Source organism: Gorilla gorilla, chromosome 9 (assembly GCF_029281585.2).
Source record: "Gorilla gorilla gorilla isolate KB3781 chromosome 9, NHGRI_mGorGor1-v2.1_pri, whole genome shotgun sequence".
In the NCBI taxonomy this organism is placed as follows: Eukaryota; Metazoa; Chordata; class Mammalia; order Primates; family Hominidae; genus Gorilla; species Gorilla gorilla.
In genome coordinates, this window is record NC_073233.2 from 110579320 (window position 1) to 110594470 (window position 15151).

Sequence of the window (15151 nt, forward strand, 5' to 3'; positions counted from 1 at the left end):
GGGTCAACATTCTTTTTTCATGCATATGGATATTTGATTATTCCAGCACTATATATTTTTTTCACAAAGACTACTATCTACTACCTGCTGAGTGTTAAGCTGTACTTCTTAAAATTTACTTTGTGTTTCAAACATAGAATAACTCTTTTACGCACCTCTTCTTTTAGGCAACTGGGAACACTGAACTCCAGGGAAGCGGGGGTGGGGACCAACTGTAGGAATTTGTGTGATTTTCTATGCCTATTTTCTATCAGTTGACATATGCCCAATATATCACCTCATCAGAAGCAAGTTCAACTGACAATCTCCCATTTTCTGGGTCAAAAATTTTATTAAGAACTTTGTTAAACACTTAACTTTGAGGGTATAATGATAAAATCAAGCCATAAGCATTTAGAAAGTCAACAAATCCATGATGGAACAGAGAGTACAGAAACTTTCTACCCATAGGCTCAGATGATGCACATATACCACAAACACAGGATGAAAATCCCCACATTTCTTGTGTCTGAAATCAGTGTGCAGAAAACTTAATTTTATATTCCCTAAGGAATGTTTAACTGCATTGGTCAATGTTTGTGAGGCTGGGGGAACACTTCTCTCCTACTTCTGCTAGTTCCTTACTTGTCAGAGAATAACCTCTAACGTAACTTACCCTGCATCTATCCAGGCTGTCACCCTTCTCTTTGGGAGGTGGAGTAACTTACTTGATTGATGGGTTCAGAACATGCATAGGGATGAGCACTGTAGTTTATTGGGGCTCTTAAACTCCAAAGGTCCAGACAAAATAGAATGCTAAAGATTGGTTTAATAAATATTTCAGTATTCAGTTATAAGACATGTCTTCTCCAAGTCCACAAAGCATGAAATAGGCTTAAAGTACAGTCAGAGATTTTTGTTTCTACATAATAACTTCCTATTAAAAGAATCAGGCAGCTCAAAATGGCCATTGAATTTGGATATTTAGAACTAGGACTAGCAACTTGTTGTTAAAGAATGGTTTTATCCTATTTTGAAGCAGAATTTATATTAAAAGACCTGTTGAGGTTTATTTTAGGTCTATGAATTTATTGATAAATAGAAGTGTTTTTCAGCAAATGAACAATACCAAAAATAAACAAGCTTAAACTCTTATGATACAATATCTTTATGCCTCCTGAATGTGCTTTTTCCTTGTTGATATCAAAACCAAATGATGAGTTCTTTGGTTCTTTGCATTGAAACCAAGTATTAGTTCTCACGATTCGGGTAATATTCTTTGTCTTAATGTCATATTCAAATTGCTTTGATCCACGGCTGAAATAGAAGAATCCTAGAGACAGGGAATCAGGATTAGTTATCTTTCATAACTATATAATACTTCCATACTTTTAAATTTTATAAACATGGAAAAAAATAACATTATGGAGCGTGAAGAAATTTGTGGAATCATATACATACATTTTAGTTTTCTACTGTCAAGTGGGAAATCCTATTATTTTTATTTCCCTAAGGAGGAAGCCAGTGTTATAAAGGGTGAGTTTCAAGGGACTTTTTACCTTTCTAGCCAGACTGTGGTCTATGCCAGAGGTTTTCAAACTAGGCTTCAACAAAGTGTCCCAGTGAGGGGGAGGAAAAGGCCCCTGTGGATATGGCCTTGGTCTCTATATTCTCATTTTCTTAGAGCTGTTCTACTTTGATCTGTTTTAGGTTTTGAGGTTCTGTGTTGGATTTCATTGTAATAATTGATCATGTCACTCAAAGATATTTCTAGATTACCCCACGGTCTAGGTCATTGTCTTGGATGATACAGTTGCTGGATTGTATTCATTACATTGCCTGAGGTTCTTTTAAAACTGCAGATTCTTAGGTATCACTCACAATTCTGCCTCAAATACTTTGTTTCACACACAAACCCCAAGCTATGTACATTAAGGTACATACATTAAAGTTTGAGAATCATTGTTTTGTTCATGTGCTTAGTCACTTCGCACACTTTAGGGGGTGTCTTTACTTATCAATGATGAGTAAAATGGATTTGGTACTTTTTACATAGATTTGAGATAGTATAACAGAGAGTATAATTCAGGATTTATGGATTCAGTTTGTGATAATGCTTGTGGGGTTAATGTTTATTATTGTATATACTTAAGAGTAGCAAAATTGCATTAAAATAAAAGCATTTAAGTTTTTGTGCTGTCTTTTTTCACAGTCAACAGTCTCTCAAGTATCCCAATAAGTGAGGCATCCATGCTTACCTTTGTACTGGAAAGCAGCATCAACACGGATACTGATTCCAGGAAAGTGTTTTACCACTCTCTGCGGGAACCCTTTGTCCATTGTTTGGGTCATTTCATCAAACCTGCATACAAGAATATGAAAGGATACAGTGGATCTTTGGTTTGGGGAGCTTAATTTGTCTACCGCACAACTTAGAGTCAAGCAGGGATGTGGGGAATACATAGGCATAGTAGAGGAAAACTAATTGGATCAATAATAAAAATACAGTAAAGATTATGTTTGGTTGAATCATTTATAGAATCTTCCAAACAAGAAATGATCAGGGAAAAAGGCCACAACATATGTTAGATTGATGCTGTTCAGAGAAATCGTTACATCAGATTGAAGGCTGAGCTTGGAGCTTTCAAACTTTTTCACTAGATATGTTTGTGTCATTGGCAATTTGGTTGGGATCACCAACTTTTTATTTTATTTTTTTTTTAAATTGAAGCAAAGTCATTAGACTCATTGAGATCTCTTTCGGCTTGATAAATGTCATCCACTGCCTTCATTATTCACTTTAAGAAGACTATGGGCTGGGCGTGGTGACTCATGCCTGTAATCCCAGCACTTTGAGAGGCCGAGGTGGGTGGATCGCTTGAGCCCAGGAGTTCGAGACCAGACTGAGAATCATGGTGAAACTCCATCTCTACAAAAAGTACAAAAATTAGCCAGGCGTGGTGGCACATGCCTGTAGTATCAGTTACTTGGGGGTTGCTGAGACAGGAGGATCTCTTGAAAGCAGGAGGTGGAGGCTGCAGTGAGCAGAGATTGCAGCACTACACTCTAGCCTGGGAGACAGAGCAAGACTCCATCTCAAAAAAAATAAAAAAATAAAAAATATTATGGATTCATTTTAATTTTGTCTGTGTCAAAGTGATGCTATTGTGAATATTTTTCTCCATAATAAAACAAAGTGTCAATTGTCTGTAAACTTACCTCCAGCACCAAATGCCCACAAAGAAGTAGGTTTTTCTTGTGGTCTTATCACAGACGGCTGCATCTATTTTCTTCACACGTCCTGGAAAACCTAATGTATGGATGGATTTGGGATAATCTGGCAAGACAGCATATCCTCTGATCATCCAGAAGTTTTCATCTAGGAAGAGAGGAGTGATTATTTATTTTCTAGAGGGAGAAATAGGTATCTCAAGAAATTTAAAAAATCATTAGATACCTAGTTCCTTTTAGCTTCAGTGCTTAGAGATTTAATAATCTTATGTCCACATTCATTCCTACCACTTTCTTTAGCTGCTTATATTATTTATATTACACAAATAATATATACCTGTAAAAGTCAATAGTATGCGTACCTTTGTCAATTGGTTTCATTGCATTGATTGCTTTTAATTGGCTAACTCTGTCAAAACAATCAAGTAAGCAATGCATATATGTATTTAAACATCACATTGTACCCCATAAATATGTACAATTATTATGTCAATTGAAATTTTTAAAATGAAGTATGTTTGGACATGTTCTCCTAAGTTTCAGCCCCCAAGTGCTCTCAAAGGCTAGTAATCTGATAAGATCATGATCATTAAACAGAAAATGTCAGTTAAATTTGATTTCAAGTAAACAATGACTAACTTTTGGTATAAATAAATACAAAATATTTTAAGGGATATATATATATATATATATATACCAAAAAATTATTTGTTGTTTATCTGAAATTTATAGTGTCCTATATTTTTATTTGCCAAATCTGGCAACCTTAGTAAAAAGTGAACATTAAAGACAGATTAATTACCTTTATTTGGCAGAAAAAGAGACTTTTTTAGTTTTTATCACACAGGTTTATTTTAGTCCCTGTGCAACTAGGATTGTGTTTATCTTCACAGCCACAGAGAATCCTGGTTATTTATATTCTTTACGACAGGAACCTAAGATGAGAGCAAAAGCCCTGCGCCTTGGCTCATGCATGAAGATTTTATTTCTTACACCAAAATATCCACTGGTTAGTTCAGGCAGCCAGAGGGAGAAGAGGAATCGGGATGGGCCAGGTTACCTTTAAAAACCAGAATCTTATCTCTGGGGTTCTCATATGCAGCTTGCAGATCAGCTGGCAGAGATGGCCAGAATGAAGCAATTAATTCAAACTCAACATCCGTGATATCATAATAGATCCTCCATAGGTGCCTGTGTTAAACAAAAAACACTTTACACATGCAGCCTATTTTCATGTCAATGAGAATTTTGTAATCTTAGGCTTGCCTTTTAGCTAATTGGTTGGTATCTTCCTCAAATAATTGAGATAATTAGCATAATTTTCCCCAGCAAATTTAGGTGATTGTGAGTTCAGTTCAGTTTGGGACTTCCAAGTCCAGGACATGCCTTTGTGCCCACTCTTGGATCCGTAGAGTGGCAAACTCATCATGGAAATCTTATTCTGAGTTCTGAGTGCTCAATGGTTTTGTTTTTGCCAAAGCAGCAACACCCAACATTCTAAGCCAACACCAAGCATTCCTAACAGGAACTTTTTGAAGCAGATGCTTGCTGGAATAAAGAAATGTAATCACTGACATGCGAAAATACTTCTTCAGAATTTCCCTTCTGGCTGCAAAATTCTGAGTCTATGAATGAGACGTGAAAAGTCCTTATATTCCATTTCCCTCCACAAACAGGCCACTCCTCTGTGACATTCATGGTGGGTAGCTCTTGGCCTCTGCTGGTCAGAGAATGGTGGTGATAACATGTGATTGTAACGTGATATATTCATGGGTGAAAGGAGTCCAATTTCAAATATTCTTTCCTTTTGCCCCTATATCTTTGTCAATGGTGTATGTCTTGGTATTTTGCTATAAAAATATGGTCATGGTCTACATAACTGACACACCATGCTGTAACTTAAGTTTAATAAATTGTAGTGAGAGAAGGGATTTCCCACTGCAGCTAACACTTTATTGATGCAACTTTAAGAAACGTTCAGTGAGGTGCTGACCCATGTTTAACAACTGGCTCTCCAGGTGGGAAGAAGACTTGACTTTAATCATTTGCTGATTTTCAGATGTAAATACTCCAACCATGGCCAATTTCAAGCTGCCTATGTGATGTGAACTGGTTTGCAAAATTCCTGAAAATTTAACAATAGACTCCTGTAACGGAGTGTAAGTTGGCTTCAGTAGGCCACTGGGATTGGTGGACTCTTCTGGCCAAAAAGTCACTGAAAGTGGACTCTATTTCTCTTTCTTATGCAATGGCAATTTTTAAAAGTCCTTAAAGACATTTAAAAATTTATCAAACAACTACAAGATACACACATATGGTAAAGCATTCAAACAGTATGGGCAGTTATAAAATGAAGATAAAAGGCACACATTTTCACTAGCCCCATGACTACCTCTTTATCCTCAAATCTCTTGAAAAGAAAAATCTTCATAGGAAGTTGAGGTGTTTAGAGAAATGAGTTTACCTGCCTTTAAAGAACATTACTTCTCTGCGGAAAGTTGTGATAGCGTCAAAAGTCAAGTCAGGGTCACAGGCATGGGGTATAGCGGGTTCCTTTGGCTTAGCAGGTACCTTAGGCAGACCTCCTTTGATGAGAAAAAAAAATACCACAATGAATTAAGAGGGCATGAAGAAATATGCCTACACAAGGGTCTTACCTAAGTGGATATTTGCTTCATGATAATATTTCAAGAAGTGATTTTCTTAACTTCCTTTCTGAAAAGCTTCCTATTTAGTTCACATATGTTAAGATTTATAATTTTGCTCACCATAGATGGACTGGATTCCATTGATATCATCCTGAGAAAGTGGGTATTTTCTGGGATCCAGGGAGACATAATTTGGGAACATCAAGGCTGTTTGATCATTGGAGTGAGAGAGCCCCAGCGCATGACCAAATTCATGAGCAGCCACAAGAAACAAGTTGAATCCTTGATAATAACAGGGAAAACACGAGCACATGACTTAATCAAAAAGAGAATGGCTGCATCTGAGATTAGAAAGTAACTAAGGGGAATGAAATAAAGGCTTGCTATACAGCAGATAATTCTCATATGTACCACCATTTATCTGGGAGGTATTTCAATGCTAATAAAGTCATGTGTTGCTTAATGATATGGATATGTTCTGAGAAATGCATCATTGAGCAAACATTATAGGGTGCACTTACACAAACCTAGATGGCACAGCCCACTACACACCAAGGTTACATGGTATAGCCTCTTGCTCCCAGGCTACAAACCTGTATTGCACGTTACTGTACTGAATATTATAGGCAATTGTAGCACAATGGTAAGCAATTATTTAGTGCAATGGTAAGCATTTGTCTATCTAAACATATCTGAACATGGAGAAGGTACAGTAAAAATATGGTATAAAAGATAAAAAATAGTACAGCTATGTAGGACACTTACCATGAATGGAGCTTGCAGGACTGGAAGTTGCTCTGGGTGAGTCAGTGAGTGAGTGGTGAGTGAATGTGAAGGCCTAGGACTTACAGTACATTATGTAGACTGTATAAACACTGGACACTTAAGCTACACCAAGTTAAAAATATTTTTCTTCAATAATAAATTAACTTTTGCTTACTGTAACTTTTTTACTTTATACATTTTTTGTTTTGAGGCGGGGCCTTGCTCTGTTGCCCAAGCTGGAGTGGTGTGATTACAGCTCACTGCAGCTTCAAACTCCTAGGCTTAGACAATCCTCCTCCCTCAGCCTCCTGAGCAGCTGGTACTACAGGTGCATGCCACCATGTCCAGCTAATTTTCTTATCTATTTTTGTAGAGATGGGGGTCTCACTATGTTGCCCAGGCTGATCTTGAACTCCTGGGCTAAAGCAATCCTCCGGCTTGGTCTTTCGAAGTGCTGGGATTACAGGTGTGAGCCACCACACCTGGCCTAAACTTTTAAATTTTTAAAATTTTGGACTTTATTGTGACTTAGCTTAAAACACAAACTTGTTGTACAGCTGTACAAAAATATTTCCTTCCTTTGATCAGGGTCATCCGTATTACTGTCTTCCACCTCCACATCTTGTCCCACTGGAAAGTCTTCAGGGGCAATAACAGGCATGGAGCTGTCATCTCCTAGGATAACGATGCCTTCTTCTGGAATCCCTCCTGAAGGGCCTGCCTGAGGCTGTTTTACAGTTACCTATTCTTTCTTTCTTTCTTTTTTTTTGTACAAGTAGGAGTACATTCTAAAATAACCATAAGAGGTATAGTACATTAAATACATAAACCAGTAACATGGTTGTTTATTATCAGGTATTATGTACTTCACACAATTGTATGTGCTGAACTTTTATATGACTGGCAGCACGGTAGGTTTGTTTATATCAACATCACCACAAACATGTGAGTAACGTGTTGTGCTATGACATCACTAGGTGATAGGAAATTTTCAGCTCCATTGTAATCGAATGGGACCACTGTCATATCCATAGTCCATAGTTGACCAAAATATGATTAAATGGCACATGACTTTAATTGGTACTAGTCACATCATGGAAAAATATAGCCTAGGGTAAGAAAATGGCTTGAAACTGGTGTCTCAGAAACGGATAATATTAAAAAAAAAAAAAAGAAGCCACCAGTTTGGGGTTGTTGCTAAACTACAGTATATGTGATCATGTTGCTCCTACTTCTATTCTTCAGAGGTTCTGTATTGCTATAGGATAAAGTCCAAACACCTTCACATGACCTTCCATGGTCTAGTCCCTGCCTATTTTCAGCCTTATATTTTATTTTCATATTCTGCAAGCTAACTATGTTAAATCGCTGGCATTTTTCATCTGTGTCAGGTTCTTTCTAATCTCTATGTCTTCATACCTTCATCTCTTTGCTAATAACATATCTCTTCCACTTTCTCTTGGCTTAACTATCCTATTTATTCCCCAGGACTCCCCTCTAAAGTTATTTCCTTCATGTAACTTCCCTCATCCCTCCAGGTCTTATCCAGGTTGAGTTAAATGCACGGCTCCAGCTTCCGCAGACTCAGCACTTGATTCTGTCATAGCCCGTAAGGACTGCATTGTTTGTTTCTGTCACCCTGAGTACAGGAACCATGTCTTAATTATCTTTTATTCCTAGTGATTGTGACTGCTTAATAATGATTAATGGATGTCCAAGTGTTGTCTAATGCAAAAATGGTTAGATGTGTTTCCTAAACATGACCATAGTGCCCTTTCCAGAAGTCTTACCAGGCATGTTAGAATTGCCTTTGTCTTTGTCTGCCTCTCCCACTAGTCTGTAAGGCTCTAAGTATAGAAGACCACCCTCTTGGGCCTGGCGTGGTGGTTCACTCTTGTAATCTCAGCACTTTGGGAGGCCAAGGTGGGTGGATATCTTGAGCTCAGGAGTTCAAGAGCAGCCTGGGTAACATGGAGAAACCCTGTCTCTACTAAAGAAAAAAAAAATTAGCCAGGCAAGGTGACCTGTGCCTGTAGTCCCAGCTATTTGGGAGGCTGAGGTAGGAGAATTGCTTGAGTCCAACAGGCATAGGTTGCAGTGAGCCGAGATCGCACCACTGCACTCCAGCCTGGGTGACAGAGTGAGACCCGGTCTCAAAAAATAAATAAATAAATAAATAAATAAATAAATAAATAAATACATACATACATACATACATACATAAAGTCCATCCCTGGCTTTGCAACTAAGTGCATGGAGCCTAAGGAAAACCTCAGCTTCCCTGATGGAAATTTGCCTAGTGATGTTTGCGTGAAGCAAACATAAAAGGGCAAAGAATTATGTCATGGTCTTTGACACTTTTCTGCTCTTACCTTTGTTGCTGCCCCTTGCCTGGCTGGCTATACCACTGTGTGTGCTTTTGGACAAGGAACTGGAAAAATGACTGTTGGGAAAAATAATTCAAGCTCAGGTTTTCTAAATGAAGTCCAGATCTTTATTCTGGCCTTCAGGACCCTCTGTAATCTGAATCCTATTCGCAATTTTAGCCTTGTCTTCTACAATTCTATTCCTTATGTTGGATTGAGCTATTCTGTTCAGAACACTCCTATTCACCCTCTTTACCTTACTTTGTCTTCTTAGTTGCTGCTGAGCCTCCAGTTCTCAGGCTTGACATAGCTTCCTCTGCTGACCTGTGGGTCTGGGTTGGACTTTCTTCTGTGTGGACCTATTACATTGCCATCGTTTCCTTTATCTCAGTACTGATCCTACTGATTTTAGTTGCTATTTAATTGTCTATGTGTCCCTTAGACTGTGAAGCCCTGGAGGGCAGCTTCTGTGTCCTATATACAAGGGTATATTTCATTTTTATGACAGAGCCTGAGTCATAGTGGATGTTCAATAAATGATCATTGAGTGACTTTATTTACCAATGATTTGTAGAGTATTTCTCATGTGACAACACTGTTATTGGCCATATGATGCTGTAGGTAAAAGATGACAAAAGTCTCTGTCTCATGGAGATGTGACTAAATAGACAAATTTGTGCATTATACGTTCATAGCTTTTTAAATATTTTTTCTTATGCCTAGAATGTAATTCCACCCTAGTTATCATTATCATCATCAATACTAACAATTGTCAACAGAATCTTTGACGTCAAGCACTTTCTGAGTGTTCACTATGGACAACTGCTCTGAAAGGGGTTTTCACCTTTATTAACCTAGTTAGGGTAAGGGTAATTTATTTCACCCTCCTAAAAGAAGAGCATCATTACTCTTTTACAGGCAAAGAAATAGAGAGTAAGAAAATTACTTGACTTGCCCCGGGTCCCTCAGCTGGTCAATGGGAAGCCCTGAAAGGAACCAGTGTCTGCCAAGCTACAAACCATTGCTTTTTCTCCTTCCCAACACTGCATCTGTAGCAGTCTGTAAGGCCTGTTCAGTTGTTTGGTGCACACATGTGTGCCACACACACACTCACAATAGGCTTGGCACCTGGCTTTGCTTTGAGAGACTCTCAGGAAAATCTCTGTATGTGCTCAAAGTCCTCTGACATCCCCATGCGATGACCTGTTCTTCCCCGAGGAAGCAGCTTAATAGCATCATTGGCAGATGATGTGTCTGTTGCTCTTAAGCAAGTTACACCAAGATTTTTGCCACCTTTCCATAAAACAGAGCCTCCACATTGCAATGAAAGAGGTGATCACAGAGGTTATTGCTGAATTGCCTATTTTTTAAAAATTGCAATTTTGTTGGAGATTACGTTTGCTTGATGTTTTCTGTTTCCATTGGAGAACAGGAAGATATTTTCCCCTTTAATGTCAGTGAACTAAGAGTTATAAATTGGATCACAGAGGGCCCACAATTTCTACTCTGAGGGACTGTAATAAAGTGGTCAGAAGACAATCCTTTTTGGAACTGCTGCCTGGTTGCCCACCCAGAACTTGGTTGAGGACTGTATTTATCTCTTGCCTTGCTCAAGCGAGCCTTACCGATGTGGAACCCAGATACAACGGACTTAAAAAAAAAATAACTTACCCCATACCTCCCCCTTGGCAGAGGGCTTAAAGCAGTATGGGTAAGAGTAACTGCTACTTAGTATTGGATTTAAGAGACAAAAGGATAGTGAAATCTTTGATCTCTGCCTCTAGATATGAAAGTAAAGCCTGGCTGAGCAAGGGGAGTCATTCTGATTTTGGCAAGTGCTAGGATATTTTCTGTAACTGTTTGATGAAACACACCCGCAGTGTCTTCAGACTAATACCAAAGAAATATTGAAACATGTCTCAGCAGAAGATACACAACAGACATGGTTCATTCCTTTCCTCTCTTGCTTGGTTGACAATGTTATCTCACCTCCTTCAATTTCTTGTCTGCTTGTGATGCTGTCATGTGGCAATGGCAGCAGCCAACCCCAGATTTTGCCTGCTGCTGCCTGAACCTCAGCCAGTACTGACTTTCGCCCTTTTCACTGGCACTTGGAAAAACAGTTGCATCACCTGTTCTGACTGAGCAGTGAGTGGCCATGGACCATTTTGTGTGACAGACTTTCAGTTTCACAGAAAGTGCAAAGCTGATCTAGACCGATTATCTGGAGATACATGGTCAGGAATGATCTGTGTCCTTGTATACTATCCATCAGGACCACTACAACCTGTGCTTTCCTGTGACTCTGGAAGCTAGACACCAGACCCAAGGTAACTATTGCCAATGACAGAACAAAAGAATGGGGGACCCAAAAATCTATTGAGCTTGCTCTTTTCTTTGAGGCCTACACTGCTACCTGTTAATACAGTACAGTTTGATATTTTTGTCGGAACAGTAGTAAAACACCTTGAATGCCAGGCAGACCCATTGAGAAAAATAAAATAAACTTACTTGGTTTGAAGAAGTCAAATATAAGGATTAAGGTCTGATTCCTTTGCAGCTGGGCAAGAGTTAGAAGAGGAAGTTCATGATTTGAAATAGAGCCTCTATGGGCTATGAATCCATAAACTGTCCTTTAATTGCTAATTCAAAATTACCACCTCCCTAGAGTCTTCTTTCAATCCTCAAGCAACAGATGACTTCTATCACTGGTACAACACAAAACATCTTCTGCCTTATATGGCAGGTATGTGGGCTGGCCTTGTGTACCACACAGGATCATGAACCTCTGAAGGCTTACACTTTTCTAGTACAACTTTGGGGTCCATAGGACACCTTGTATAGTTCCGGGCACACAGTGGCCCCTCAGACATTATGGGTGTATGAATGAATGTATAAATAATGAAGACTGCTCTGATCATAGTAGAATTAGCAACTTTATGAGGGTGTATTGAACACTTCCATCAAGGTCATCTTGGAATATGGAAAATTGTGGGGACATTGGGAACTTTAGAGTTAAAAAGCAGCTAGTTACAAAGCTATTCTTTTCAGGGATTCTTTAGAATAATAAGATTTTGTTCATAAAGAAAATTAGACTCACCTGCTCCATCCTTGGTCCAGTTTTCATCCTCATCAAAATGAGTGTCACCACCCAGACCCGGACCAGGAGGAAAGGCATGGCCAAGCACTCCCAAGGGACCATCAAAATAGCGAGGACACCGACCATGGACTGAGATATAATTTATGCGAGGAAAAAAGATCAGCTTCCTCAAATCTCCTGAGATAAAAATAGCTTTGCTCTCTGTTGAAAACCTTACCTCGAGTCCTAAAGGCAATCATGATGTCTGCAATCCCCTTTGAAATCTTGGTGAATTTTAGTGGAGTGACTTTGCTCCACACTTCTAAACCTTCTTGGATAGCCTCATCCACAGCAGCTCGTGCCATATCCGGAGTATAGTTTATTATTCTTAAAAATTAACAAAAATATGTCAATTTCTGGCTTATTCATGCATGAATATACACACGTAACTACAAAAAACATTTCTAGCTTATCAATAATGTGCTGCAGTAACTTCGGTGTGGTGCAATTATCTTACAGTTGCATTAGCACTTTATTTAAATGAAATACTCTTACATATACTATACAATTAAATTCCTTTATCTTCCCTATGAATCAGTAGTATTAACACTTCAACAAAGGAGGCTCAGAGAGGTTAAATGACTTCCCTAAGATCACATCCCGAGACAGCATTTATCTCATGTACGTGTTGGCTTGTATATGAAAGTATTATAAAGACATTCTTAAAAAGAACTGAGAATCATTTTTTTGAATGGCTTGTGGAAATCAGTCTTGTGCATGTATCATATATTAAGAACTTTTTTTTTTTGAGACAGAGTCTCACTCTGTCCCCCAGGCTGGAGTGCAGTGGCGCGACCTCGGCTCACTGCAACCTCTGCCTCCCAGGTTCAAGTGATTCTCATGCCTCAGCCTCCTGGGTAGCTGGGACTACAGGCGCGCGCCACCAGGCCCAGCTAATTTTTGTGTTTTTTAGTAGAGATGGGGTTTTGCCACGTTTGCCAGGCTGGTCTCAAACTCCTGACCTCAGGTGATCCGTCTGCCTCAGCCTCCCAAAGTGCTGGGATTACAGGCATGAGCCACCACACCCAGTCCATATATTAAGAATCTTACATGAGAACCACAAGAATTGCTCAGGAAAAGATTTTTCTCTTGTTTATGTTGCCTATCTTGCTAAACTCATTTTTATCTCAAGTCCTAGCACTCAGTAAGATGAAAGAAGAACTGTCAGAAAGGCTGCAGAGTGATGGTCAAGGTGACTGCCTCTGTCTCAGATCAAGGGCATACCTCATCCTGTTCCTGCCAATGAGTCAGCCTGCCCCCTTTTCCTTGAGATGTCTGAGGGAAACACATTACTTTGCTCTGAGGGGCTCATCTGAGATTTGGAAACTCTCTCTCTCACGCACACACGTCTCTGACATAAACTGGTTGTGTTCCAGGGTCTCCCCATTTTCTCTTGGGCACCCTTCATTCATGCTGTCAAGTATCTGCAGTCAGATGACAGTATTTGTTCGGAGCTTATATGATGGTGGCAGAGGCTAGAGATGAAAGCATGTCTGCTGGAGCCAGTAAGAGCTGTGTAATCTCACCCGTGGTAAATAAACTTTTGTTTCAGTTTCTCTGTATTTAAGGTTGCCATAGCAGCAGAGCCTACAGCACAGGTTTGTTGGGAAGACACCGTAAATGGAGCCTATGATGTGCTGTGCACACAGGAAGTGCTCAGTCAATTGAATGAATATTATTCTGTTCCTTGGAAATTATCTTTATGTTCCTTTGGATTAGGCGGAAATAAGCTGGCAGAAGCATTACCTGTAGGTGAGGTTGTATTTTCTCCACCCAGGGAGGGTGTAGCCATACTGGCCCACATCAGGCACCCCACACCTGGGTGTCTTCATGATCTCAAGGGTGTTTGAGTCCAGTTTTCCAGTCACTGTCAATCCAAAAAATGCTTGCATTTCCCGAATTTTGTCATCTATGAGACTCCTATTCTTGCTTTGAACAAGATGATTCCCTTCTATTTCAAGAGAGTAGAACTGGTTGAGATATGCCTGACCAAAAAGATAAGAAAAAAAAAAAAAGAGGCACAGACTACAGGAGAGCAAATCTCCATCTCAGGATAAAGCAAAATTGCCTAAAATTTCTTTTGGCAATAGGAAAGGGAAAAAAAAGAAGTAACGAGAGAAAGTGAGGAGTGAAGGAGGAAAGAAGAAAGGAAGGACACAAAGAGGAAAATAACGAGTCACCCTGCTCTTTCAATTTCCAAGACTTGGTTGACTTATGAGTGACCAGAATTAGCCAAAGCACGCAGCTCATAAACCTCCACAGAAGAGAATGAAGCTTTGTCTATCTGTTGAATGAGGACCTATCTTACATATTTTTGCTGTTACTTTCATTTTGGTGTTTCTTTGGAACAAGTTCTAGGAGAAATAAGTGATTATCCATTTTGCACATGTATTTGATTTAACCAAAAATAAAAAGTTAACTGAACTGATTTTTAGAGGGAATCTGTAAAGCAATGTATTTTTTTTCATACATATAGGGATTAGGGCTCCAAATTGTAGATTGGGTCCTCCTGGTTGTCTTGAAATGCTTTTATAGTGATCTCCATGCCTTGCAGGGCTCTCTCCTTTCTCCTCGCACTAAACATCCCTTCATCTGTGACCATTGCTAAAAGTTATAGCAGATCCTTTCCCCCTCCCTGTGCCAGCCCTCCTCCCCAACACAATTTCCTGATATCCTCAGAGCTAGACAAATGAAAAGCAGTTCCTTCTCACAAAAAAGTTCAGGACTCTTTCGCAGGAATGTGTTTTCTTTTTAGGTCCCAAGAGAATCAATAAAATAAGCTTTTTATCAATAGTCATCGATATCATTTATTAAGACAGTACCTGAGCCAGTTGCACGTTGTCTTCATTTTCCGTCATCCGGACTGAGGGAAATGGAGAAGAAAATGTTATAAAGAACAAAAACAGAAGCAGAAGGCGCTTCATTCCTCTCTTTCTTCAGCTGAAGCCGGTTCTGTTAGCACAGAATTTAGAAAATAATAGTGAGACGTGGCATGAATTGTCTTGTATCATCATTTAATTAAT

At 39.2% G+C, this 15151-nt stretch overlaps 1 protein-coding gene across 5 annotated transcripts; it reads right to left on the reverse strand.

The window, feature by feature from the left end:
* Nucleotides 1–311: 311 nt before the first annotated feature.
* Nucleotides 312–15151, reverse strand: MMP27 (matrix metallopeptidase 27). 5 transcript variants are annotated; one of them, XM_004052033.5, is made up of 10 exons: nt 14951–15151; nt 13875–14113; nt 12307–12455; nt 12090–12218; nt 5979–6140; nt 5675–5795; nt 4271–4401; nt 3199–3358; nt 2238–2341; nt 312–1312 (listed from the first exon to the last, which is right to left on the reverse strand). In XM_004052033.5, exons 1-10 carry the CDS (start codon nt 15050–15052, stop codon nt 1068–1070), a joined length of 1542 nt encoding a protein of 513 aa, XP_004052081.5. In that variant the 5' UTR covers nt 15053–15151; the 3' UTR covers nt 312–1067. The 5 variants fall into 5 exon arrangements, with proteins under 5 accessions (XP_004052081.5, XP_063549557.1, XP_063549556.1 ...); XM_063693487.1 differs by having other exon boundaries at nt 13875–14079; nt 14951–15065; XM_063693486.1 differs by lacking the exon at nt 12090–12218 and having other exon boundaries at nt 14951–15148.